Genomic DNA, 26,175 nt, shown 5'->3' with positions numbered 1-26,175 from the left:
GCTTTCTCTATGTTTCTAGCTGTATTATCTGTCGTGTACGAATTTCTATACTGTGTATGTATATGTGTATGTATATATGTATGTGAATGTGAATGTGTACGACCTTCCATGTAAGTCAGGCTACAGTTTTTCTGTATAACTTGTATACTCAATTTTTTTCGCTCTCTCTCTCTCTCTCTCTTTTACTTCAACCCCTTCACAACTCCCCTTTCCCCTTTGTCCTCAATCCTGTCGAATTTCTACTTATCTTCGCCCCTTCTTTTCTTCCTTTCTTACCTGCTTGGTTGCTGCCAATGCCGATGCCGACGCTACAATTCCAAACTACCCGTTGCGAATCTGTCCTTTCCAAACCACCAACAAACCTTACCGCAGTAACAGGAGGACCTTCTAACCGGACAACTGGCATTATGGAACCTATCGTCGAACGACCAAAAGTTGACAAGGGCAAACAGCCTCAGCTTGGATCAATCCTCAAAAAAACTATTCTCAGCGAAACAATGCCACAGTCCCGGCCAACTAACCCTATGGGGTATCCCAATAGCTCTCGACCACAGCCGGCCGGTGCGTTACAGTACTCACTAAAGAAATCGAGCGAGACTTCTGGCCAGTTATTAATCAAAAACCCTCTGCCTCGAATGCCAGCTGCACACCAGGCTGGAATACAACATCAAATCAACCGACTACAGCATTTTCACACCCAGTCTCCAGTATATGTGGCCAAACCTTCTTTTGAACTAAAAGATTTTGAGCTTTTGGATACATTAGGTAAATAAGATAAAATAAGATAAAATAAAGAAAGTAATAATAATAGGAATAGTTAACATAGAATATCTACGTGTTGTGTACACAATGTGTGTACATGACCAGCATTAAGATAATAATAATAATAATAATAATAATAATAATAATAATGAGAGAGAGAGAGGTAGGGGAAAGGGGGGTACATATTTTGGTCTCTTAAAGTCGTTCACTACATACTAACAACCTATTAATTAATGTAACTATAGGCACAGGCACTTTTGGAAGAGTTTATCTGACAAAATTTAATGAGACTAATAAATTCTATGCCATGAAGGTCTTGAAAAAGGCAGAAGTGGTCAAGCTCAAGCAAGTTGAGCACATAATGTCTGAAAAGAACATTCTTGCCTCTATTCGATTTCCATTTGTTGTTGATCTGTAAGTGATTATATGCACGAGACTACATGTGGCAAAAAAGGGGGACTAGGCTGGGTTGAAGAAGGGGAGGAAAAGGAGGGAGGCTCATGCTATGTCTACACTCTACTTTAGATTCTGCGTCTTCCAAGACTCGGTCAATCTTTATATGTTGCTTGAATATGTGGTTGGCGGTGAATTGTTCACTCATTTGCGCAAAGCAGGTCGCTTCACAAACGATATGACACGATTCTATGCTTCTGAAATCGTATTGGCAATTGAATATCTTCATTCAAAGAATACAATCTATCGTGATCTGAAGCCTGAGAATCTCTTGATAGATTATCAAGGACACATTAAGATTACCGATTTTGGGTTTGCAAAGATAGTAGAAGAACAGTAAGTACTTTAGAAAATAAGTGCAAATATACACATCGTATGTGAATGAGTAATATACCTAATAACTGTTAAACTACTCAGAACTTGGACATGGACATTATGTGGCACACCAGAATATTTGGCGCCTGAGATTATCCAAAGCAAAGGCCATGACAAAGCCGTCGATTGGTGGGCACTGGGAATTTTGATCTTTGAAATGTTGGCAGGGTAATGTGTTGATTACATATATGTATACATACATACATACATACATACATACATACATACATACATACATACATACATACATACATACATACATACATACATACATACATGCATATACATACATGTATATAGTGCAAATCAATACCTATGTATTAAATGTGCTAATATTATTATCATTTTATTAGATACCCGCCGTTCTTTGATGAAAGTCCTTTTGGGATCTATGAAAAGATCCTTGCTGGAAAACCTCTCTTCCCAGGACACTTTGATTTGCTCGCAAAAGATTTGCTCAAACGGCTTCTTGTTAGCGATCGTAACAAGCGATTGGGCAATCTACAGGTACTCACTATTATTATTATTTCCATTAGGTTTCCTATACTTTTTTTTGTTAATTGAAATAATTTGGTTTTTATAGTCAGGATCTGAAGATGTCAAAAGACACAAGTGGTTTCGAGGTGTTGACTGGATTGGATTACTGGAAAAAAGCGTGCCGGTAAAGAACAGGACAAGATCTTGGAAGAAGAAGAAGAAAAAACCTAATTAGAAATGAATGTATTAATCTAAATATTTATTTTATTAGGCACCCATAATTCCCAACTATCGTCATCCAGGAGATACAAGTAACTTTGAAAAGTATCCAGAAATCGAGGAAGCTGAGGCTCCAACCTCTGACCAAGATCAATACAAGGATCTATTCATCAATTTTTAAGTCTCGAGTATATCTCTTCATAGAAACCCATCCATATTTTCCATTCTTCAACACCCATCCATTTTTCTATATATATATAACTATAGCATTTGATATTCTGGAATAAATTACTGAATTCATCCAACATTGTAAAGACAAAACAAGAAATGAATGTTCTTTATTAATGTCCGCCGCATTGACCAAACACTGATACACATACACATTAAATATATATATATAATAATAAAATAATAATAATAATAATAATATCAAGTGGCTTTAGGGGTACAGCATTAATTGTCTCTCTTTCTTGTATATTATCAGATTATAATGTCACTAATCGATGGCATAATCATTCTCTTGATTCAGTTGATCTTACTCACCCTGGGCACAAATCTCGCCACACGTCTTTTATTCAAAGGCTATGTACCGCCTTCTACATTTACACAATTCACAAACAATCTCATCGGACCCCATATTATCTTTGCAATAAGCCTGAGCTGCTCATGTACTCTTTTCTTGCTTGTGTTTGCAGAAATTAGCAATGTGTTTTCAAAGACGTAAGACATTTCAATTAGCTTGGATCAATGGCATTTAACCTCTTAGTCAGGACACGATGGCATTATTGGCAATGGAATCTTAATGTGCTTTTGATCTTGGTTATTCTTGTCATACCCTGGTATCAGGTTTATACCTTCTTGAGGCACAGCCGAGGTAGTAAAAAATAGATTGTTAAAAGCCTTAAAATAATAAGCTACATACACAGGGGAGTGTTTTGTGGCGAGTATTACCCGAGTTATAGCTGACAAAAATTGTGTATATATATATATATATATATATATACTTTATAGGTTGGAGAACAAAATCAGCAGCATATACTACTACATTTGTGTGGATAATATATATGTATCTTTTTGAACACATTGGACACATTTCTCAAGGTAATATTATTATTATTTTAGGAAATTTAATGTGTAAAATATATAAATGAATATTTAATCCTCACAGGTGATACATCGGGCTACACCTGGTTGGAGATTGGCATATTCCGTGTCAGTATAATCGGTATCACATTGATTGCTGCCCTATCTGGTTTCGGTGTAGTAAATACACCATATACGACCTGGGCAGCCTACACAAAGTGAGTTTGCCCACGATTAATACCACAAACATTATGATTAAATAACTCGAAATGAATTTTTTTTTAAAAAAAAGGCAGGTTAGCGAGCGTGATTATAGTATTGCAGAGCATGCCTATGAGCAAACAAAAAAGATGATCCAAGAAAGAAGTGTGCAATTGAAGAAACTCCAAAGTCAGTCTGAAGAACAACAGCCAGAGACAAAGGCTTCATCGAGTAAAATGAGTCAATGGATATCTTCTCTTATGAACCGGACAAATACTCGTGGTGAGGAGGAGGAGGAGGAGGAGGAAGAGAGGAGAAAACCGAGCCACTTTATTTTTGGAGAGAGGGTTTTTTTTTGCTGTTTCAAAATTAACAAGCCTGACACATCTGAAATTTTTTAGAGCTTGATCAGCTGGAAATCGAGATATCACAAATGGAAGGGCTAGCGACAAGTATGAAAGCAAATCTAGAGGAACTAGCAAGAGCAAGGGTTAGTGTACACAATCAAATATCAATGCATATATATATATATACGTATATACGTATATTGTCTTCTAAATAGCTTTATGCCTACAGGTCAAAAGCCAGTTTTCTCAAACCTGGAAAGGGCAGTGTTGGAACCTTGTTGGAAGTGTTTTTACGGTATATTGTGTATATCGGCTTATAGTGGTAAGTTACCACCTAAATATATTAAATCGCTGATAATAATATTGGACTGTATATATATATATATGTAAATATGTTTTTTTGAAGACATCTTTCAATGTTATTACACGACGAGTTGGATCTAATGATCCTATTACAAATATGATATCTTTGATGATCAGCCATTTTGATAAAGAGGGATCAAAGCTTGACATAAGTTTTTGGTCCCAGCAGCTTAGTTTCTGGTTTGCTGGTATAATTGTTTTTGGTTCTGTGCGAGGATTCTTACAGATCTTGACGAGGGTAAATATATAAAATGCATATATGTAAAGCATATATTAGTATTTAACTTCCAAATATTTAACTATATATATATATATATGTGTGTGTGTGTGTGTTTAGATTATGCGCTCCTGGTCAAACAAAATGTCTATATCTACCAGTACATTGTTACTTTGTGTGGCACATATGATGGGTCTATACTTCCTTAGCTCTGTGCTGATGATGCAAACAAGTCTTCCTTATGATTACCGGTAAGTATTCGAGAGCCTTGCTTTGGTACACAATCAAAAACAGATGAATGATACGGATTTTATTTTATTTTATTTTCTATTTGAGTTATTTGGTGTCATCATCACTTGGCCACATTGAGTTTGATTATTTTCGGCGATGGTCAGATATTATTTTCATGATTGCGTCTTTATTGACAGGCTTGGTATTATTTGTAATTAACCAAACCAGTGATGTCCAAAGCCTTGCGGCAGACTTTGCAGACATGAATTTCTTATCTGCTGAGAGTGGTCTAAATTCGATTCCAGACAGCCGTGTGAAATAAGAGGGATTAAGATGACAGCAAATTAGACACAAATTTCATACTTTTTCATTATAATTATCACTAACATTATCATTATACCTAGAATTAGAGTTCTTTCTGTAAAATAAAGTAACCAATGTAACTTGACCTTGTATGAAAGTAATATATATTTCGGTATTACACAAAATATTATAAGTATTCCATTCTATACAGTCAATTCTCAATTTGATGATGTGGTTGGAAGAAGTAAAGTAACATTGCCATCACTAAATTGAGCAATGACTGTATTGTAATTTACTTTAAATTCTCAAAAATTGTCGTTAGTTGTTCAATTGCTTGGACTCCCAATCGATGCAAACTGTATCTCCCTCACTATTCACTTCCCCTTTCTTTGATTTAATTTATTTAATCAACTGCATAATATATTTTCGATAACCGCATAGTACATCGCGGCGACTTAATCAATAAATAATACCGACAAAAACTCGGAGGGAGAAAAAATTAGTATTACTTGACAGTGGAAGCCAGTAATCCGACTGTTGACACTATACACCTCAAAAGATTTTCCTAAAAATAAAACTTTTACTAGTCAGCTACTCTAATAAAGTATTCTGCTATAGATACACGCATTTAAAATTGCAAATAATCGACTCGAGTTAGCAAATAAAAAACACATCTTTTATAAATAGTCTCAGACAATGTTTCTCCGCGTTAAATTATGTCACGGTCGTTTAATATTCATATACAGAAGGAGTACAAAATAAAAGTAATAAAAGCACATTATTAAAACAGGATACTTCTTTGATATTTACAAAGCTTTACTTTTCTTCTAACTTAACATCAATCATAACTTCTATATTATGAAAGTTAGTATTGACTATTATATTATTGAGAAGTATGAGATCTTTGAGTCTTGTTTTTTCTTATTACTTTTTTATAGCATAAGAGAAACATATCTTTTATCAAAGTGTTGCGAGCATTAACATGTGCTTTTATTATTATATTGAACAGTCTGGAGAATCCTTTTTTTGTGTGTGTAATTGTTTGTATTTGTATTTTTTATATCTTTTACTTTACTTTCGGTTTGTATTGCGTCTTCTATACTGAGATACAAAGTCTGACAAGACACGTCTAACTTTTACCCACTGCTTCTCTTGGATAGCTCTAAAGAAATTAAAGAATATGTTAGCAACTCAATTCATTGGTTATATATATATATAAGAGGCATCCTAAACAAATACATATATCTATGTATCTATGACATGTATACTTGCCTTGTCCAGTCCTGCAAGAATTCGGTTCGTTCAGAGGCAGACATGTGCTGCTCAGGGAACCCATTGACAACAGCCACCATCCACTGTGCACTCTCTACAGGCATCAGTTGTGCCAAGGACTTCATTGTGGCCGCAACATCAGGAATCATTTCCCAGCTGTAGTGATGGATCATTCCATCGAACAAGAGACGAACAAAATCACCTCCGAACTCTCTGAACAGACTGATGATCCGTTCGGTGTTTAAGGTCAAGGTAGATGCTGTCAGGGGAGTGTCGGGCTTTTCGAGTTCGCTGGTTGTCAGGTCGATGGACAAGAGGTGGCGGTAAAAGGATATAATGGCTGTCAAGGCTCTCACTTCTTCCAAAGACAGTCCTGCAAGTCCAGCTTGGAAAACTGGCGAAATCAATTGGCTTTGTACAAACAAGGTTGGTGCACAATCCAAGAAAGCACTCGTAAGTCTAAAGTATTCTTCCACGACTAAGTAATATATAAAAATTCAATTAGAAAACAACGATTCATTTCATTTATGTTTTTTTTAGGTATCTAAATAATGATAATAGTAGTAGTAATATTAATAAAATAGTACACTCACCATCAGGAATTTCTTCAAATTTCTTTTCGTTCAATGTAGTAAAGACCGTTGCACTGAGACTTTCGAGAAGCTGGAAGCACACGGTGACACTTTCGGTTCCCTCAATAGCATATTCTCTGACAAGTTTGTGGGCCACCCAGAGATACACACCCAGTCTACTGCTGTCAAATCCACCGACCAATCTTTCCATCAGCAAAGGCAACAGAGGTGCAAAATGAAGTTTGTAGGACTGGATACAGTTTCTAAAGCATCTACACAAGGGCTCGGCAATGATTGGCTCGCTTCCAAAGTTGCTCAGGCACATGTCAAATACAGGCCAAAGTTCATTTAAGAAGGCCACACAAGGATGGGGTGCACCCACAGGTATATCTTCTGGGCGAATAATCTCAAAGAAGATGGCAATCTGTTCCAATAAGTCTTTTGTTGTTGTTGTTTGAGGAGGAGGAGGTAATAAATAGATATACAAGTAAATCAATCAATATTATTGTCATTTTCTTTTATGTTTCTTTGTAATGCTTGTATTTACTACTTTACCCCCAGCCTTTGCAATTTCATTTTGAGTGATGGTGTTCTTGTTTTTGGCAACAATGCTATGCAAGTCTTGGGCAATAGGCAAGCAGAAAGACTTGAGTGCATTTAGGATCTCTGATGCAGGAATGACAGAAATTACATGTGACACGGCTTCAGTCACTTCAATTATGTCGTTGAATGGCAAGGTTCGTACGATGTTGATGTAGAAAGGATGGAGTTGTCCAACAAAGTCAATAAGCAACTATGAATCATTGTTATTTGAATATATGCATAGCATTAGTAAATTGAAAAAAAAAATATTCAAGCCATCAAATCAAACTTTTCTTTTCTTTACCTCACTACAATCCTTGCAAAGATGCTTTAATGCAAGTGCACTAGCTGCTGCTACTTCCTGGTTTTCAAATCCAGCAGAAATGTAGTTGAGCTGGTATGTTACGTATTCTGGATGAAGACGGGTCCAGAAAGAGTATCTGGAGATAACCAAGGTGGCCGCATAGCGGATCTTGGGATGATCTGGTAGTTTGGATAGGAATTCCATAATCTGGGGCATCACCTCGTTTTCGTCACTCGGGACTTCAGATCCCATCGAACGCAGCGAAAAGATCGGGGCTTCGATCTGCTGCCAGGTTGGTGGTGTTTCTGCCTGGGTGAGCAAACGTGTGAGCAAGGTCAGCGGCTTCAACAGGCACTTTTGAGGGGTCATTATTCTACAACAGTCCTTGAGAGTATCTCCCATCTGGTGTCTAAAGTCTCTAAAGTCATCTCGATCCTTGGCCGACATCTCCTCGACGTCGTCGGAGTAGTGCAGGTGTCTGATGATGCTGTCGACCAGGGAATCGTAGTAGCCCACCAGGGCCGGGATGGCAGGCTTGTAGGATTCGGTGCTCAGGGTGTTGGTTAATTCGTACCAGAACTTAAATGTCATTGGCACAATGTCGAGGTCTTCGTATGCTGTACACTCACTAATACCCTGCAGCAAGACTCCAAACGACTCGGGGTGCTGGGCAATCAGCAGCACGTAGGCCTCGCCAGCCTCGACGAACATGCGACAATAGCCGCGCACCTTGTCAGAGTCTTCGTCTGCCTTTGCTTCTCGGAGCTGCTGAATCAAGGTACCAAACAAGGGGTAGATCCGTTCGATGAGAGATCTGTACTCGGTAACGTCCTTTGTTTCGTAAATAATCTCGCACACCACATCCACAGAAACATCAAACAGTTCTTCATTTGACAGTCCCTCGAATGCGGCAGCCAAAAGAGGGCTAGTCTCCAGCAATCTTATATCCACATCTCCTGTACGCAACCAACTCGAAAGGCACTGGAATACCTCTTCCTGGATTTTGAGATTACCAGCTAACGGAACAAAATAGGAATCTTTTAATTCCATTTACATAAATACCTCCCCCCACACACATACACACACATATATATATACTTTGATTCTCTCTCTCTCTATTTTATTTTTCCTTGTTTCATTTCTCTTACCACTTGATTGAATATACATTTCCAACAAGCGCATCACTGTTGGGACATTTCCCTCGATGAGAAGTGCGCTTCTTGCCTGAGCATCTTTATCCTTTTTTTTTCAAGATAAAAAGAAATGAAATTATTTTTATTTATTTATGATTATTTAAAAAAGAAATGAAATTATTCAGCCAGTATATATATATGTATGTAAAGCGTTTTAATTTATCAAAAATATACATATGTATTTTATGTGTGTATATGTATATATTTATATATACGGTACTTACTGAAAGTGGGATTCTCTTGTTGCTCGTCATTTCCTCTGCAAGCACCTTAAGGAACTCCAGTAGACAAGTTGCACTTTCAGGTGTTTTGCCAAACTTGGCAATAAGATCCTGTACAACTGTGTTCCACTCCATAAACTGAATGGCCAAGTCTGCTACTGCCAAACAGAGCTGCACCATTATAGCTTTGGAGCCTGTGGCCGAAACCCACAAGAGTTGCACAAGAGAATCGCGCAATGAACGGCGAGCTTCAGGATTGAGTTCACGCAGATCGTATGTAATCTGAAATGGTTTGAGATTTAACAAAAAAAAAAAAAGAATAAGAAAACCCGCAATTCAATGTTAATTCGTATTAATTAATAAACGTGTATAGATATTTGTTTTTCTTTTCTTTTCTTAATTGAATGGCTAGAGGTATGGATGTATAAAGGTTAAATGTAATGTAATATAATATAATCTTAACCTTTTGTCTGAGTGTCTGAGCAGCAAATAAACGGGTTTCTGTGTTGGAGTTTTCCATTGTCAAGAGGTAGTTTGCTACAGTCCATGCCTCTGGCTAAAAAGAGTGGCATGATAGGTTTGTATGTTTGTTTGTGTTTGTATTTATGGTTGTGTGATGTATGTAAGGTACATAAGAGATTCCTTTCTTATTACTGTTTTTATAGATGCATGTATCGATGTGTGTGTATATGTATATTGTCGTCTTTGGCGCAGTAGGTATTACTCTTTCTTTCTTTCTTTCTTTCTTTTTCTTATATATATATATGTGTGTGTATGTTTGCTTTTGTGCTTTTGTGCTTTTGTGCTTGTCGTATTTTATTTATTGTTTGGTCATGGTACCTGCTTCTGAAAATCTTCTAACCATCGACTGGCTTCCTTTTTGGCTTGAGAATTGCTGGAGGAATAAAGAGCAGATAGTGCCTCTAACACTTGAGATACTGCTACGTCTGACATCTTTAGCTATTAATATTATTCCTTTTCGGTGTGTGTATGTGTATGTATTTATGCGTTTATGCGTTTATGTGTGTGTATGTATGTATGTATGTATGTATGTATGTTTGTATGCTTGTATCTTTTATATATATATAATAAAATACAATACAATACAATATATAATACAATATATAATATAATATAATAAAGTGTATAAGAAAAAAAAGGGTAAAAAAAAAGCTTAACAAAATGTGGGTTTTTAGTCTTTCAAAAGCGAAACCATTTTTTTAAAAAAAAAAAGGAAAAAAAGGACGTCACACGTATCAATGACGCACTTAAGCTTTTTTTTTTGGTTCCTTTTTTTTTAAAAATTTATTTTAGTAGTTTGGATTGAATTGATTAGGTACGGATGCATCTTCTTTGATACATCATGTCCGAAGTAACAACATCAACAACACCGACAGCAGCAGATGTAATAACTGCTGATCAAAAAACTCAGAACCAAACCCAAGATACGACTACTACAGCTACAACTACTACGACCGCTACTCCTACTGCTACTGCAAGCGATGACTCGATAGATGACGAAAGAATGATTGGACCAGAAGAATTGCCCACAAAACCAAAGGAAGATACAAATGGGTCTGATTTGGTCGAAATTGGAGATCATCTCAACAATATTGAAGCCCATTTGAACATCCAACAGACTGCCAAAACGAATACATTAACAGTTCCCTGGACTGAATTAAAAGAGATAATCAAGCAGGCAATTCTCAAGGTAAATAAACGAAGAATAAATATAGAGATGTATATAAATGGAAGAGAAAGAGAAACAAGATGAAGGTGACAATGACAAGGCTGTTGATACTACAGTGGGTCCTGTAGTATTGCGAAATCATGGAAAGAACAACTGGATCAGAGAGCAAGTCAAACATTGAAACTCTAAAAACTTCCATTGTTCACAGCATTGATCATCACTTGGGGTAAAGAAGAAAACTTGTAAACACGCATATGCATATGCATAAATATATATATATATATATTCAAAAGAGCGAGAGAAAGAGAAAAGAAGTGGTTGTGATAATGATCGAAACTCAGCCATATCTACACTATTTAGAGCACCATTTACTATTCAACGTTTGTGTGAGCTCTTGATTGAACCTCGGAGACATTACAAAATGTTTATAAAATACTTGAGAGCAATTGAAAAGGTAAGATATATTTATATATAAGTTTGGGTGGAGGGAAATAGTATAAATGCATATGAAATTTAAACTAACAAAGAAATTTAATAATGGGAATAAATTAGGTTCTTTTGGTAACTTCGACTTGGGAAGAGTTCTCAGAAAATGACACAGACAATAAAGAAGATGGCAAGGCCGATTCTGTATTCCCGGCCCAGGATATGCCTTCTGGACTAGATCTGGAGCCAATTGGATTTGAAAATGAAGAAAGACATGAGCAGGACGATGAACAAGAACAGGAAAAAGCAATGGAAGAAGATTTATTAGAAAAGGACAAAGAGGAAGAGGGAGAGGAAGAAGAAGAAGGTACCAAGAAAGATAATCTAGTGGCGGAAGAAGGAGAACGCATGGAAGAGGACGGCCAATTCGGAGAAGAAATCTCATCAGGCACAGACACAGACACAGACAAAACAGCTGTGCCCGACAAAGATTTTGAGGTTAACGCGCCAAAGGAGGATAAGGAGAAGGAGAAGGAAGATTGTATTCCAATGAACACGAATGAGCATGAAAAAGGTACAGGTGATGTGGTGGTAGTGGTGGCAACTACTGCTGCTGATGCTTCTACTGCTTCTACTGCTTCTACTGCTTCCACTACTTCTACTCCTAGCTCTTCTATTGAAGCTAATCCGGATCAGAATCCTGATGCGCAAGCATGTGCGTTTGAGGCAACTTCTGAAATGGATTGTGATGTAAGCTTTGAGGCGCCTCTAAAGAAAGATGTGTCAACCCTGCAGAATGAGGTGGATACAGACACTACTACTGCTAGTTCTGCTATGGATACAGATGAATGATAAAATAAAACACCAAAGCATAATTTCGCATCTTTATTTTACCTTAATTATTTTCCTTTTGTGGGTAGGGTAGGGATGGTGTAGAGTTTGGGGGGAGAGTGTTTGAATGACACCTTTCTTTCCCTTTCCCTTTTTTTTTTTTTGTTTCTTCACTCCCCCTCTTTTTCTCCACCCCCCAAAAGAAAGATCGGGTATCAAAATCGGGCTATGATTATTATGATTATTATTTTACTTCTTTTATATATATATATATATAAAATAAAATAATATTCATCTCACAAGAATATCAACAAGAAGGAAATGGAGAAATGGTCTGTTTTTGGATATTTCAAAATATGTTTTTTTTTGTCACATCTAATGCTGTGAGTCATCCTGCTCGGATCTCACAAAGATGTGTGCTTATCTTTGTTTGCTTGCACCTTTTCTAATGAAATTCGCGTCATGGAAATGAAAGGACCTGAGTTGTGCTGATAAATTAATACAGGGACAAAGATATCAACATAAGCACAATATACCGAAATACATGTGTAATATCCAAAGCAATCAAACAAACAAACAAGAAAGTAAGCAAGTATATAATTCATTATGCATTTGGTTGTAATGCATACCATTATAGATTATTATTACCACTATATACATTAGTTCTTTAAGGGTAAAAATGGGATAGTCAAACTAGATCTGGTTTGGGACGTGAATCATTATAAGAATAGCAGACTGTTATCTATTATCTATTAGAATGAGCAAATTGTTTCTTTTGGACAAGTAACAATTAGTCATTTTTTTATTTTTTTTATTTTATGGAATTGTTACTGTTAATCAGTTGCATTATATTTGTATCCTATTTTGGAGATTGTGGTTGTGGTGGCAGAGGGGGGATGAGATTGGAGGGGTAGTTTATTTGATGTGTTTGATATCTATATGAATAATGCTGTGTAGAAAATAGAAATTCTTGAAACAGCTTCTTTTAAACAAGACACTATACTCATGGGTGAATGAAATGAAAGAATGTCCTTGGTTTGGATTATTATCCTTAATCTCAACTTTTATTTTATTAATGTTTTTGTGTATATCCTAAAGGCAATAATATTTAATTAGTAACAAAAGAAATGACAATAATAATGATGGTCTTGATATCAAACCACAACTGAACATCGATTGCTGGCCTGTTCCTCAAGATGTCGAATTGCCATTGGTCTGTAGTATTCCAGACCAGGAACCTTGAGGTCAACAACCTTGGCAGCATCATCCCACTGGCGCACTTGGACCTTTAATTCAAATAATGGATCTTTTTCAAACAGTGCAACCTCTTTAGCCGTGTATGGTCCCCCCTTTTTGTAATTATATATTTGTAATTAATATTTTCGGCTAGTATTGAAAGTACAACAGGAGAATACATTTTTATATATTATTATTATTTTCTCGGTTGCATTTAATATCTTACCTGGTACTTCAGTGACAGTTTGCTTGCACCACTCAATCCATCGTAGTACTCTGGATATTTGCCGGTGAGGTACCGCTTCACAGGCACATGAGCCTCGACCAAGACAGCAACTTTCTCCGAAAAACCGAGACTTCGGAGGTACTCTGCACCAATCCGTTCGTGGCCAGTGACGCCCACGCTGATTTTCTTCTTATTTGGGGTATTCAAGTTAATAGCAGTAGTAGACCCAGAAACAGAGGCAGAAGATTCAGCAGCAGCAGCAGCAGCAGCAGCAGGATCAAGATCAGTAAGAGCAGCTGCATCAAAAAGCATTTCTTTGTGATCAGGAGAGGTTACAAACTGGCCAATATCGTGCAGTAATGCAGCCAGCACAGTCTCATCATCAGCATCTAATAGATACAGATATCAATGTGAATATTTAGTATTTGCATATATATGTATGTTTGTATAATATTCTTGGAATTACTTGCTTGATTCAAGTGCGCCATTTGCAGCTTGGAGACTATGCTCAAGCTGAGAAATCTTTTCTCCAATATAATCTTTTTTACTTCCGTCTATCAGGACCTTAAAGACGGCATCAATTACAGAGCCAAAGGTACTTTTATCCATAATATAAAAAAAAATTGGTATTGCTTTGCTTCTTCTTTAAGCAGGGTAAATGTATGAGATATATATATATATATTTATATTTATATTTATATTTATTTATAATTGGAGAAAAATCCTTACACTAAAAAAGAAAAAGAGAAAAAAAAGGTCAAATAAGCTTTAGAAAAATATACTAATGATAATAATGATAATGATCATTCAAGCAATATAGGTGGCCACACAAATTGATAAGAAGAAAAAGAATAAAAAAAAAACCTATTGTCCGTACCCACGGACTACAACATCAAAGCTCCACTTTGAACTTTGACAAAGCTGTGACAGGGCTCTTGTAGTCCCGATATCCAATCCTGGGAATAAACCATCTAATGCGTACTACATCTAACGCCTTCAAGATACATGTGCGACGTGGTGTTCTGCAACATGAGATTCTGTGTATATATATGTGTGTGTGTGAATTGTTACTCTTTCTATCTTTCTGCGTATGTATAGATTACGTTAATGATATAGAGCCTTTAGCATAATAAAACCCGTGTCAATTAACAGAAAGAAAAGAAAAGAAAAAAAGGGTTGGGGGAGTATAAATAAGATAAGGTTGTGAATCATCTTTAGTGGGAGATTAAGACAATCAGAGACCATTACACATGGATAAGTGAAGTATAAATATCAATCACTCACTCACTCAATCGAACACATAAAAGACTTTCTCAAGAAACCAAAGAAAGATACAAACCACAGCCTCTTTATTTTTGTTTTCTTATCTATCTTGATTAATAATGACTGTTAAGCCCAACGTCATACCTTACGATCTGACTAAAGAACAGATCCAGAGCTACAAGGATGATGGCTTTATCTTGATCGAAGACTTTTTTTCTGCCGACGAACATGCCACTCTGACTGGATACTGCAATCAGTTTCAGGGCTGGGGCCAGGAGAAGGGTAAATGGATGCAGTACTATGAGCGCAACACTGTGTCTGGGAAGGATCAACTCTGCCGTACCGAGAATTTCACTCCATTCCATCAGGGAATGTGTGACTATGTGAAGAGCGAACGTCTGTTTACTATCCTCAAGAAGCTTCATGGTGAAGATTACTTGCTTTTCAAGGAAAAGGTGAATTACAAGCTACCAGGTGGAGGTGGTGAGTATCTCAGTAGATTGGTGTCTACTCTAACTATATACAATTCAATTTAATTTAATTTAATTTAATTTAATTTAACTTTTGTAATTTAATTGTGTCAGGATTCCCTCCTCATCAAGATGCTCCAGCTTTTATACAGTTCGGACAGGCTTCCCATATGACGGTGATGTTCACTATTGATCCCACCGTAGCTGCCAATGGTTGTCTTGAGGTTGTTCCTGGGTCCCATAAGAACTCTTTTGAGAAAGGTATTCTTCCTCAGGAGGTCTATGACGGTTCAATTGCTAGAACATGGTGCGACAAGCAGACCTGGATCCCTGTACATTGTAGACCTGTGAGTAAAATTAACCAAACTCTTTTTTTTTGATTTACTGAATGGATTCTTATCAATTTATATACTTTTATACATATAACAAGGGCTCTGTGTTGATCTTTGGGGCTTATTTGGCCCATCGTAGTGGTGACAATACCACTGACAAGCCTCGTGTGGCAGTCTATTTGACCTACAACGCTGCCAGAGAGGGTGACAAGCGAGACACTTATTATGCAGAGAAGAGGAGACTGTTTCCACCAGCTTATGAGCGTGAACCTGGTATTGATTACAGTAAGTTTCTGAGATGTGTATCTTTATTGTTGTGCATATTGGTCCAATAGGGTATTTTATTTTATTTTATTTTATTTTATATTTTCTACTATTCTCTAACATTTTTAATGGTTATACTATCATTAACGTTAACATTAATATTAATATTAACACTATTATTATTATTATTACTAGGCCAGGGTGCAATTGTCTACAATTTGGCTACACCAATCAACTCCTAAGAAAACCCAACAAAAAAAACGATATGTATGTATCATAGTGGCTACAATCATACATTTATAAGCACCAATATTATACTAAAGTCTTTATGCTTGGCAACCGTCTCCTGAATTGTCTTTTTTTTTTTGCTTATGTCTTCTCCTAGCAACAAGAAAACAAAATTTCCAAAATACAATAAGATATAATACAATACAATAAAACAGGGGAATTTATTTTGGAGTGAAATTAATTATGGTTGACCCTTATGAATATGTGCAATTGGAATATAATAATATCAGTTACAAAATATATTTATATATATATATATATAGTTTGTGTTGTGTACTGTGTACTATGTACTGTGTGGTGTGTGGTGTGTATAAATATATACATGTAGAAATACTTTCTTTATTTAGTAAATTACGATGGCAAATTTTCAAAACAGGCCAGATTGAAATACATATAACGTTTAGTATTTGTAAAGATGTATACCGATATATATATATATATGTATGTACATATATACATAATGTATATAGCGTATATATGATGTATATATGATGTATACATAATGTATAATGTACGATTTGTGCAAGTATTTATGAAAGTCTCATGTATTGTTAGAATAATTGCCGAAATGATACTTACTGGTGTATCTTATAGGTACTTTACTATGTGATCAACGGTAATAAAGGTGAGTTTATTGAGTCTATTACCCACAATGAATTTAATATAATATCGTATTATAAATAAATACTAAATTCTGGACGGTAAGAAATGCCTGGTTTTCATTGTATTGTATAATTCTGATTCATACCTAGAATATTAAGAATACTAGTAATGAAAATAGATTGAAAACAAGTAAAGCCTTGTTTCTTTTTTCTTTTTTTTTGGTTTTTTGCTCCTCACTTGGCCGTCCAATGTACTCAGTCTCTAGGCAACACTTCTTTTTCTCCCCCACTCCATCACCTCCATCATCATCACCACTAGCTCTTTCTCCTTCTCCTCTTCAAACCCACCCCTTCCCTCCACTTATCCCTTTTATCTTTTGCCCCTCTTTTATATAAATATACATACATTTTACTCTGTAGTATATCCGATCCGTAAGTAACATCTATAGACAATGGGGCCGTGCGGCTGCATGAACTTTTTTGTTTTTTGTTTTTGAATGCATGAATAAATATGGCTATGTGTCTTTATTTCTTTGCCAACTCTAACTTCAGTCATATCACCATTCCTAGAGAATTGGTTGCAGCAGTTTACTACTGCATATCTTAGGTCACCAAAACGATCCTTTTCGCGCCTATTTTAATATCAATATATAACAACTAAAAAAATAAATAAAAAAAAACTCCTTCTTTTGTTTCTATATTCTCTAAGCTTTTTTTTTGTTCTGATTATTATAATCTTTCTCTTGTTTTTCCCTTTTTTTTTTATTTTATTTTTCTATTTATTTGTCTATTTACCTCAATTATTTCTTTTTATTTTTTAATTTTTATTTTATTCTTATTGTTATCTATCTACTTCTTCTATTTATACTTCTTCTTCTTCTTCTTCTTCTTCTTTTATATATCTCCATAACTGTACAAATATACACCTATATATACACATAAATACATACACCATCTCTCTCTTTCTCTCTCTCACACACACACATATATATATATATATATACATAAATACATACATAATTATATTTATATATATATATATATATATATAAATATAAATATATAAATACACACGTACATACATATAAATATATATATAGATATAGATATATATATATATATACACTATGACTACCTCTGCTGCTCCATCACACTATTGTTCGCCTCATGCTTTTCACCACCATCCTTATTCTGGATACCGATTCGATGACAATCGCCTGTACACTTACCATGGCTCCTTGGAAGATTCTCTAGACGACGAAGACCAGCTGCCGACTATCAAGGAATTTGGGGCAATTATCGCCGATTACCTCAACAACCTGAGCCCCAAGAAACGGGACAAGGCTCTGGTCGACCACCACCGATATAGTCTTATTCAGCAGGTTCTCAACGATCCAAGAAATACGGCAATTTCGACGGCTCAATTTCGGTTCTGGGTAAAAAAGATGTTTTCACTTCACCCTGGGACGACTGATCTTGTGTGCCATGACAACAAGCCGGTTGCTGTCAAGGAAGATATTTATGAGATCCTTGTCAAAGCACATCGAGAAGCACACCATGGTGGTCGAGACAAGACATCTGCATTGGTAAGCAATATATATATGTATATATGTACCTGTACCTGTCTGTACATGTACCTGTTTGTACATGTACCTGTATATGTATGAGTATTTCATATCATATCATTTCATTTCACTTTACTTTACTTCATTTCAATTAAAAATTTATCCATTCTTTAAAATTATATTATATTATATTTAATTAATTAATTAATTAATTTATTTATTTATTTATTTATTTATTCTATTTTGCTTGTCAATGTCAAATGTAGGTTCGTAAACGGTATTCCTGGATCCCTAAAGAACTGGTTGCTAGGTTCGTCCGTCAATGTCCGTTTTGTGTGACTCGAAGAACAAGTGGACACAGTGTTACTATGTTTGCGTCCAGAACATCCAGTCCTCGCGAGGTCTATGCTCGCAACAGTTTCGGCCATGAATCGGCTGCTTATACGGCCCCATCTATCCGAGAAGACTGTGAATTTTCATCTTCGCCTGGGCCTCCCTCTGCTGAATCTGGATATGAATCCGCACCTTATTACTACTCTGGTCTTCCATCAGCCGCATCGCCACTCGATCGACCGTATTTTAATAACTGCGATCCCAACACAGGAAGCCACTACCTCTACGACCAGACCAACAATCCAAGCAATCCAAACCACAATTCCAACAACCATACTCACACACATAACAACTCGAGTAACAACAATAACAATCCTGAGTTTCTCGGCTGTCCTTCTACGTCGTCTTCTTCTTATCAAACCCCTTATGAATCACAGTTGCAGCAACACACAGTACAGCCTGCAGCAACCATGTCGCCTGGCTATTCAATTCGATCACTTCTAGAGCAGCAGCCTGTCCATCCTCTTGCTCAGTCCATCACATCCCACACCCCACACAGCTCGATGCTCCTAAGTCATCATAACACCTATGCAGTATACCCATCTTCATCGTACAGTCAGTCTCAGCACTGTTCAGATTTGCCTGGGATCGTCTCATATGGTACTGAAGGCGATACTCAATCTATCACGGGGCGTGTAGACAAAGGACATTTTATGCAATCGCCTCCTGCGACCTCTGTAAATACTCTAGATATGCTAAACTATCGGCAAGATCAGCTGTCGTATATAACATCTCAAGTCCAACCAGCCGATTCATTTGGCCACTACCAGACAATGCCTATGCCCAACCCTTCTTTTGGGAATGAACTGTGATTACTATTACCATCATTATCATTATCATCATTATAATATTATATATTATATCTTTCTCCTCCCTTATTTCTTCTCTCTCTCTCTTATTCTTTTGGCTTTTGGTTGAACCTACAGGCAAAGAGGAATATTCCCTAAAAAGGAAAAAGAAGTATATATGTGTATGTGTATGTGTATGTATATATCCTTGGGACATTTGAAAGAGATGGAGTTTGGGAGCCTTTTTTTTTTTCTCTTTATTTTTATTATTATTATTATTATTATTATTATTATTTGTTAGTTACAAAGACGAGTAATAACACTGATGAGATTCACAGATGGGGGAGGTTTTTTTTTATTTATTTATTTATTATTTTTTCTATTTGATGAGATTCTTATGCTTTATATATATTTTATTTTATTTTATTTTATTTTTCTATGCAATATTTTCTTCTGCCCTTTTTATTTTACTTTTATTTTTTTTTATTTTTTGCCAACCTCCCTACCTCTACCTCTTTCTCTACCTCTTTCTCTTTCTATATATGTATATACATTATATATATATATATATATATATATATTTATTTATTTGGATTTCCCATATTTGTTTTTACCTTTATTTCTCTGATGTATTAATCCTCTGTGTTGTCTTTTCTTTCTATTTCTGGTGTCTCATTTATCTTTGAAGATTCAAATGTGGACAGCTTACTTTTTATTTTTATTTTCATTTGACTTGTTTCAATTGTATTGACATTATTATTATGCTAGTCCTTTTGTTTTCTCAATCACCACCTTTCTCTTCTTCTTTAACACAAATTTATATATATATAACATATCCAAATATTTATTCGTCTTTTATCCTTTCTTTCCTCTATTTACACCTTCATTATATTATATTCTATTATTAAATAATTATAATAATAAAGAAAAGAAAAGGAAGGAAGGAAATGATAAAGAAGTATTGCACAAACAATAAAATCATTTTTTTAAAAAAGAAAATAAAGGTACAATTTGTGAAACTACACCACCAATAGAATAAATTATGTATATAAAAGTGTTCATTACTATCCCTATTGTTGTTGTTGTTGTTACTGCTGTTCGTACTAGTAATCATAATGATAATGATAATGATAATGGTACTGTTACTGTTACTGGTGCTCCTGATGGTGCTAATACTACTATCATTACTATCATTGTTTGCATTCTTTTGAATTTGCATGTTTTAATACAACGAGATCACTTTTAAAATATAACTAGCTACTTTCTTTTTTTAAAAAAAAAATAAAACAAGATAGATAAATTTGGATTTCTGTCTTATTATCTATTATTATTAGCCTGGTTCAAATAGATAAATATAAGAAACATAGAGAGAGAGGGTGGAAGGTAAAACAATAAAAGGTAAAGGTTGAAAGGTGGGGAGTGATGATTTAAAGACAATCAAGGGTCAAGATGATCTTTAGCTTCTTTTTTGATACTGTTATAGATTAGCTATTTGGATCAAAACTTCAATTGAATTCAATTGACTCTTGCCAGAAATATATATATATATATAAACAAAGTGATAATTCACAGTGTAAATAAGTTATTGTTTTGTGTATCAAACATTCTTGCTTAAATAATTGAACCAAATTGAATTTATTTTATCTTTTTACATATAGATAATATGTGGTGGTTTGTCAATTTATTTTATAAATATATATATATATATTAAATTAAATTAAATTAAATTAAATTAAATTAAATTAAATTTTAACAAGTAATCTAGTCTGGGGATCATAATCTAATATAATCCCAATAGATTTCTGCTTTTCTATCAGCTACATGACCCTTGTTTATTAAGATATTGACAGGGTTGTAAACAGGTCTTGAACCACGTTTATTGATCGACTATTTTACTATTGTTAATTTACAGCATAAAAAGGGAATCTTAATAACTAGTGATTGCAAGTAGATAGGGTAGTCAAAAGAGGTTGATCAAAATCATATCGATCTTCACACTCACACTCTATTATTATTTTCAATTCCATGTAAATTCAATGCATATATAGGTATATAGGTAAATGATCTCGCATATTTATGTGTGCCTGTCTTTCTTTACATTGATACTTTAGTCGTTGATCAAGCCTACAAACACTCTCCAGCCTTCTCCCACAGACGCGCATATTTGCCTTGGACCGTTATTGTAGCCGTAAGAATAAATAAATAAACACAAAAATAAAGCAGAGTAACCTCCTTTGGATCAATAATTTGATTCTTTGGGCTTTTTATGGTGTGTAGTTTGCCTAAATATAATAAAAGATGCACAGTTAGAGATCGTAACTTTGTACGATTTAATTGCAAATATTAATAATAATAATAATATTGATGTTTCTATTAATCTTTTATATATATATATATAACATGTTTCATGCACACTCTTTAGATCACATAAAATTGCATTGCTGTCTGTGTCCTGCATATTTACACCAATACCAAACAGCCACTGCCACCTTTTTTGCTATTTTATTATTATCTTTACTTTTAATCATGATCCAAGTAAAAGCTGTTAATAGTCTACGTTTGGTTACAGCCAAAAGAGAGAAATCATTGGCTGTTTGACTAACCCTGCATATATGTTTGCCATCAACACTGTCAAGGGGTGTGGATATAGGGGTGGTAGGTGTATGATAATAGCAAGAGCAAGAGCAATAATAATGATACTAAAAGGGGGTGCCCGGAATTATCTATTTCTTTAAATTTGTCTTTACTTGACTTATCTTTCCCCCCCAAGAAAAAAAAAGATAGAATAAATGCACACATCAGCACATTCTTCACCGTAAATATTGTGTGCATTCGACATCTTTAGGAACCTATCAGGAGCCAGGTCTTTTCAGAAATTACAATTCTAGGCAAAGGGTTATATACATATAGATCAAAGCATATATCTCAACTAGTTATTGTAGATCCAGATTCTCGGATTTTTACTTCTTTTTTTTGTGTTCACAAAAGAAAAGAAAAAAACACTAATTTATGATTAGCTATATTTGAGATTTGTATACAAAAATCCAAGAAGCCCAAAGGTAAATTATTCCATTTTGTTCCATTTTGTTTTTTAGTAGTTTTATTACTGCTGTATTGAATTATTAACAGTCTTTCTACTATAACAGCTCATGCATTTACTTATATACATAATTGTGTAAAGGGTTGTGTCTGTAGAGACAAAGCTTAGTTTATCTTAACAGCACGTGTTTTTCATTTTATATTTCATACAGGCACATGTATGCTTGTAATCTACAAAAGTCAAGGTACTAGCCGTCAAGATACTTGTGGAACTTACACCTCCTTTATTTACATTTTGTTTTCTTAGATTTAACATTTGGCTTTCTATTGTCACTTGACATCCCCCAGTTGATAAAGATAAAGATAAAGATAAAGGCATATAATCACTCTAATGATCGGTGGTTAATCATTTTATTTTTATTTTTTATTTTTTTTACCTTTTATATATGTATATGTATATATATATATATATATTTCAATAATGATGATTATGATTTATAATGTTACTTTAGAAAAGAAGTATAAAGGGCTTTAATCTGTACGGATAAGGGAATGTTAGGATGTAGGGTGTATTGTGTGTGTGTGTGTGTGTTTGTGCGAGTGAGTGAGAGAGAGAAGAGTGTACATGCCATATCATGTATGTATATCACAGACAATCCTGATGCGGTCTCACCATCGCTGCCTTTCCATTCCCTTCCAATGTCAGTTCATGAATCGTTGTCGAAAGTTGTGAATAAAGCCTTTCTAGTGAAGGTACTTCGTGGTAATTCTGATGCACTACACAAAGAAGAACAGAAGAAAAGAAAAATAATCATTTTGGTTTCTGATAACCAAAGCTACAACAACCCAGTAGACGCACTAGACGCTACACGTATTTTAACTCTACAGCCTAAAACATAAACTTACAAAGTATCACAGCATTCAAATCTGATGCAAGGTTCTCTTTGTGGGTTTGGCTGAACAAGTATCCAATCGTCTTTTCTTCAACTGGATTTGTGTAAGCAAGTACAGAAAATACAGCCTTTTTTTTGGTTTTTGTTTTGTTGGCAGTTCCCACAAAAGATACAAGAAACAAACATAAGGATAGGGTTATAGACATACAGAAGAACAAAAGAAGGAAAGAACGATAAATTATTCAAGCGCACACATATCTCTTTCTTCTTCTTCTTCTTCTTCTTCTTCTTCTTGTTGGTGACCTTTACCCTCAATGTCTTTTTTCTCTCGGGATCATCTTCTGCTAGATCTCCATAAAGCTTCTTGAGTTTCTCGCCATAAACCATTGCTTTTTCAAGAGTGTTTTCGCAGGCAAAACATTCTGTTCCTTTTGGCGCCACATTAACAACAGGTTCTACTTCTGTTTCACTCCCACTCGGGTGTTTCTTTTTCCGTCGTTTTCCATCAGGCTGAGTCAACTCGGCGCCGTTATTACAATCATTGTCATTGTCACCAGTATCGTCAGTATCATCACCAGTATCATCAATATTATCGTCGTCGTCGTCGTCATTATCTTTATCAGTGTCATCAAGACCGGCTTCAGAAACTTTACGCTTTGTAGGCGGTGTGTCTTTTAGATCTTCATTAGTCGTCTTGCTTGATTCATGGCCTACTCCAGATCCTCCTTGAGCTACCCTGACCATTTCGACAAACATCTGACACCGTAGCCGAAACAATATCTGAGGGTTCTTTACAAATACTCCAGGATAAAGGGTCTCACATTTCTTGATCACTTGTTCAATATCTCCATCCACAAGTGCTTTACGTATATCTACAGAATATCAAATGATATGAATATATATATATATATATATATATTTGGTTTAGCTTTTTTTTTTAGTTCTTTGTTTCTTTATAGTATTTTGATCTATATCATTATTACGATTGTGATTTTTTTTGATCTTTTTGGTATTGATCACCCCACAAATACATATATACAGATATTCTTTACTGGTAATACTAATAGATACTTGCCATGTCTATTACGTGCATCTGGAGATTCTACCTTGTTTACCAACATCGGTGTCTCTCCAATCAACGGACCCAAATGTTTGACTGAGGTCGATCTAAGGGCCTGTGATGTATTGTAGTAGCCATAATATCCTAGATAGTCAAGTATCAATGCATTCATCACGTCCTTTGATTTTGCCTCTTCTATAGCAGGTGGATCATTTATCATTGTTGGTGTTTGTGTTTGTGTTTGTGTTTGTGCTGGCGTTGGTGATGGTGTTGGTGTTGTTGCTGCTGCTGTTGCTGCCGCTGTTGTTGCTATTGAATGCTTATCCTTTTTTTGACTTGAACTCATATTTAAATTAAGATTAAGATTGGGATTTGGATGTGGATGTGGACGAACAGGTGTGGTCCTATATACTATTTCCTGCATCTGTATTCTTTCGCTCTCAATGTACTGATGTATGTCGTACTTGTAAGGTTGGTTTCCAAAGTTTGCTCGGATCCTTTCGCCTTTTGTTTTGAAGCCGACGAATGGGTAGAGAATGTTTCCAGTAATGTTTTTGAATGCTGTTCCAAGATGAACACCATTCTTGGTGTAAAATGCTGTCATGTCTCGGAAATCGACACCACAACCAATAATATCTCCTGTGCCAAATGTTGGGCCATAATTTTTGCTTGTCTCCGGTCCAGAAAAGATGTGTCCATCGTCACCGTGGTATCCCCAAGAATGAACTTCCCAACCTAATCATAAGTAATTAAACAAAAAGAATAAGAAAAAGAAAAAGAAAATTGGAGTAGTATTGAATGAATGAATGAATGAATGAATATATATACATCTTTCTTTTATTATATTTACCTGGAAGTCTATTGAGTTTGCTTGACGGCCAACAGAAACCAATACCAATGTGACCATCGACTCCTTTGGATATAATCTCGACTTCAAAGTAGTATATTCCACACTGGTATCGCATTGGATAATTTGCACGTACTGCTGCAATATCCGAGTCTTTTTCTCCGATTCCTTTTTGGTTACAAGTATATTAGTAATTGTATTCTAGTATCAATTAATAAACAAACTAAGCAAAGCTATAAGAAAATAACCCATATCATTTCTACCACAAAAACAAAAAACATACACGCACATATATATATATATATATATAGGTATTAAATACAGTATGTACGCAGTTTCGAACGCGAATTTGATTTGATTTTTTTTTATAAAATTAATATTATGCTTTAATGTGTGTGTATATATTACCTTCATAAGAAAGCTGTAGATGATCTTCACTCATTTCGACAAATTCACCTCTCTCATCGGGATTCCAGGCAGACGGAAGATGTAAATCATTAGCAATCAGGCGTTCTGTGAGAGAGTCCTGAGCAGGCTGTGACACTGTTGTTGGCGTTCGAAGCGGTTGTATTGATGGTGTTGGTGGTGGTGGCGGTTGCTGCCTCTGTTGTTGGTAGTAGTGTATCTGTTGGTGATGTATTCTTAGATTTTGGTATCGTAATTGTTGCATGATTTGCTGTTCGTTCTGAGCTTGTGAATGCGGTGGTGGTGGTGGTGGAGGAGGAGGAGGAGGAAGTATTGTCGGTCTACAATAATGAGCCACTGCCTTTGGAAGTGAGTTAGTTTG

General features: G+C 35.4%; 7 protein-coding genes across 7 annotated transcripts; 4 read left to right on the top strand and 3 right to left on the bottom strand.

Moving 5' to 3' along the window:
* Nucleotides 1-590: 590 nt before the first annotated feature.
* pkaC9 (protein kinase A catalytic subunit) lies at nt 591-2,594 on the top strand. The gene is made up of 7 exons (XM_018440146.1): nt 591-765; nt 1,008-1,176; nt 1,288-1,551; nt 1,633-1,758; nt 1,944-2,097; nt 2,174-2,251; nt 2,339-2,594. Exons 1-7 carry the CDS (start codon nt 636-638, stop codon nt 2,465-2,467), a joined length of 1,050 nt encoding a protein of 349 aa, XP_018296057.1. The 5' UTR covers nt 591-635; the 3' UTR covers nt 2,468-2,594.
* Nucleotides 2,595-2,765: 171 nt separating this feature from the next.
* Nucleotides 2,766-5,185, top strand: PHYBLDRAFT_79150 (hypothetical protein). The gene is made up of 10 exons (XM_018443435.1): nt 2,766-3,006; nt 3,057-3,160; nt 3,298-3,387; nt 3,455-3,587; nt 3,662-3,852; nt 3,972-4,060; nt 4,147-4,239; nt 4,324-4,518; nt 4,618-4,748; nt 4,834-5,185. Exons 1-10 carry the CDS (start codon nt 2,777-2,779, stop codon nt 5,048-5,050), a joined length of 1,473 nt encoding a protein of 490 aa, XP_018296056.1. The 5' UTR covers nt 2,766-2,776; the 3' UTR covers nt 5,051-5,185.
* An 816-nt stretch (nt 5,186-6,001) lies between these two features.
* On the bottom strand, nt 6,002-10,129 carry PHYBLDRAFT_40545 (hypothetical protein; the record flags this gene model as incomplete). The annotated part of the gene is made up of 9 exons (XM_018440147.1): nt 6,002-6,193; nt 6,292-6,781; nt 6,897-7,313; nt 7,431-7,668; nt 7,762-8,777; nt 8,913-9,000; nt 9,179-9,457; nt 9,639-9,731; nt 10,016-10,129. 9 exons carry the CDS (start codon nt 10,127-10,129, stop codon nt 6,103-6,105), a joined length of 2,826 nt encoding a protein of 941 aa, XP_018296055.1. The 3' UTR covers nt 6,002-6,102.
* Nucleotides 10,130-13,150: 3,021 nt separating this feature from the next.
* PHYBLDRAFT_79153 (hypothetical protein) lies at nt 13,151-14,193 on the bottom strand (the record flags this gene model as incomplete). Its single annotated transcript, XM_018443436.1, has 3 exons — nt 13,151-13,471; nt 13,585-13,973; nt 14,133-14,193. 3 exons carry the CDS (start codon nt 14,191-14,193, stop codon nt 13,277-13,279), a joined length of 645 nt encoding a protein of 214 aa, XP_018296054.1. The 3' UTR covers nt 13,151-13,276.
* Nucleotides 14,194-14,833: 640 nt separating this feature from the next.
* On the top strand, nt 14,834-16,380 carry PHYBLDRAFT_157904 (hypothetical protein). Its single transcript, XM_018433694.1, has 4 exons — nt 14,834-15,330; nt 15,432-15,664; nt 15,748-15,934; nt 16,109-16,380. Exons 1-4 carry the CDS (start codon nt 14,967-14,969, stop codon nt 16,153-16,155), a joined length of 831 nt encoding a protein of 276 aa, XP_018296053.1. The 5' UTR covers nt 14,834-14,966; the 3' UTR covers nt 16,156-16,380.
* Nucleotides 16,381-17,930: 1,550 nt separating this feature from the next.
* On the top strand, nt 17,931-19,573 carry PHYBLDRAFT_68485 (hypothetical protein; the record flags this gene model as incomplete). Its single annotated transcript, XM_018441963.1, has 2 exons — nt 17,931-18,389; nt 18,635-19,573. 2 exons carry the CDS (start codon nt 17,931-17,933, stop codon nt 19,571-19,573), a joined length of 1,398 nt encoding a protein of 465 aa, XP_018296052.1.
* A 3,411-nt stretch (nt 19,574-22,984) lies between these two features.
* On the bottom strand, nt 22,985-25,557 carry PHYBLDRAFT_131485 (hypothetical protein). Its single transcript, XM_018429424.1, has 6 exons — nt 25,392-25,557; nt 25,121-25,276; nt 24,557-25,030; nt 23,791-24,353; nt 23,495-23,609; nt 22,985-23,365 (listed from the first exon to the last, which is right to left on the bottom strand). The coding sequence occupies exons 1-6, from the start codon at nt 25,504-25,506 to the stop codon at nt 23,235-23,237; spliced, it is 1,554 nt and encodes a 517-aa protein (XP_018296051.1). The 5' UTR covers nt 25,507-25,557; the 3' UTR covers nt 22,985-23,234.
* Nucleotides 25,558-26,175: the final 618 nt, after the last annotated feature.

This window comes from Phycomyces blakesleeanus, assembly GCF_001638985.1.
Source record: "Phycomyces blakesleeanus NRRL 1555(-) unplaced genomic scaffold PHYBLscaffold_4, whole genome shotgun sequence".
Lineage (NCBI taxonomy): Eukaryota > Fungi > Mucoromycota > Mucoromycetes > Mucorales > Phycomycetaceae > Phycomyces > Phycomyces blakesleeanus.
Note: the sequence above shows the minus strand (reverse complement) of the source record. Positions and strands in the feature narration are given on the sequence as shown.

Excerpts from the sequence above, each read along its gene's own strand:
- PHYBLDRAFT_131485 (XM_018429424.1), bottom strand. The coding sequence starts at position 25,506 with ATGCGATACCAGTGTGGAATATACTACTTTGAAGTCGAGATTATATCC. Across the intron at positions 25,031-25,120 it reads AGCATTTTACACCAAGAATG|CAAACTTTGGAAACCAACCT; the intron begins GTGTTCATCTTG and ends AAAGGATCCGAG. Across the intron at positions 23,366-23,494 it reads TTTGAATGCTGTGATACTTT|TGCATCAGAATTACCACGAA; the intron begins GTAAGTTTATGT and ends TTCTTTGTGTAG.
- PHYBLDRAFT_157904 (XM_018433694.1), top strand. The coding sequence starts at position 14,967 with ATGACTGTTAAGCCCAACGTCATACCTTACGATCTGACTAAAGAACAG. Across the intron at positions 15,665-15,747 it reads TCCCTGTACATTGTAGACCT|GGCTCTGTGTTGATCTTTGG; the intron begins GTGAGTAAAATT and ends ACATATAACAAG. Across the intron at positions 15,935-16,108 it reads TGAACCTGGTATTGATTACA|GCCAGGGTGCAATTGTCTAC; the intron begins GTAAGTTTCTGA and ends TATTATTACTAG.
- PHYBLDRAFT_79150 (XM_018443435.1), top strand. The coding sequence starts at position 2,777 with ATGTCACTAATCGATGGCATAATCATTCTCTTGATTCAGTTGATCTTA. Across the intron at positions 3,853-3,971 it reads GAACCGGACAAATACTCGTG|AGCTTGATCAGCTGGAAATC; the intron begins GTGAGGAGGAGG and ends GAAATTTTTTAG. Across the intron at positions 4,061-4,146 it reads AGGAACTAGCAAGAGCAAGG|GTCAAAAGCCAGTTTTCTCA; the intron begins GTTAGTGTACAC and ends TTATGCCTACAG.
- pkaC9 (XM_018440146.1), top strand. The coding sequence starts at position 636 with ATGCCAGCTGCACACCAGGCTGGAATACAACATCAAATCAACCGACTA. Across the intron at positions 1,177-1,287 it reads TTTCCATTTGTTGTTGATCT|ATTCTGCGTCTTCCAAGACT; the intron begins GTAAGTGATTAT and ends ACTCTACTTTAG. Across the intron at positions 1,552-1,632 it reads GCAAAGATAGTAGAAGAACA|AACTTGGACATGGACATTAT; the intron begins GTAAGTACTTTA and ends TAAACTACTCAG.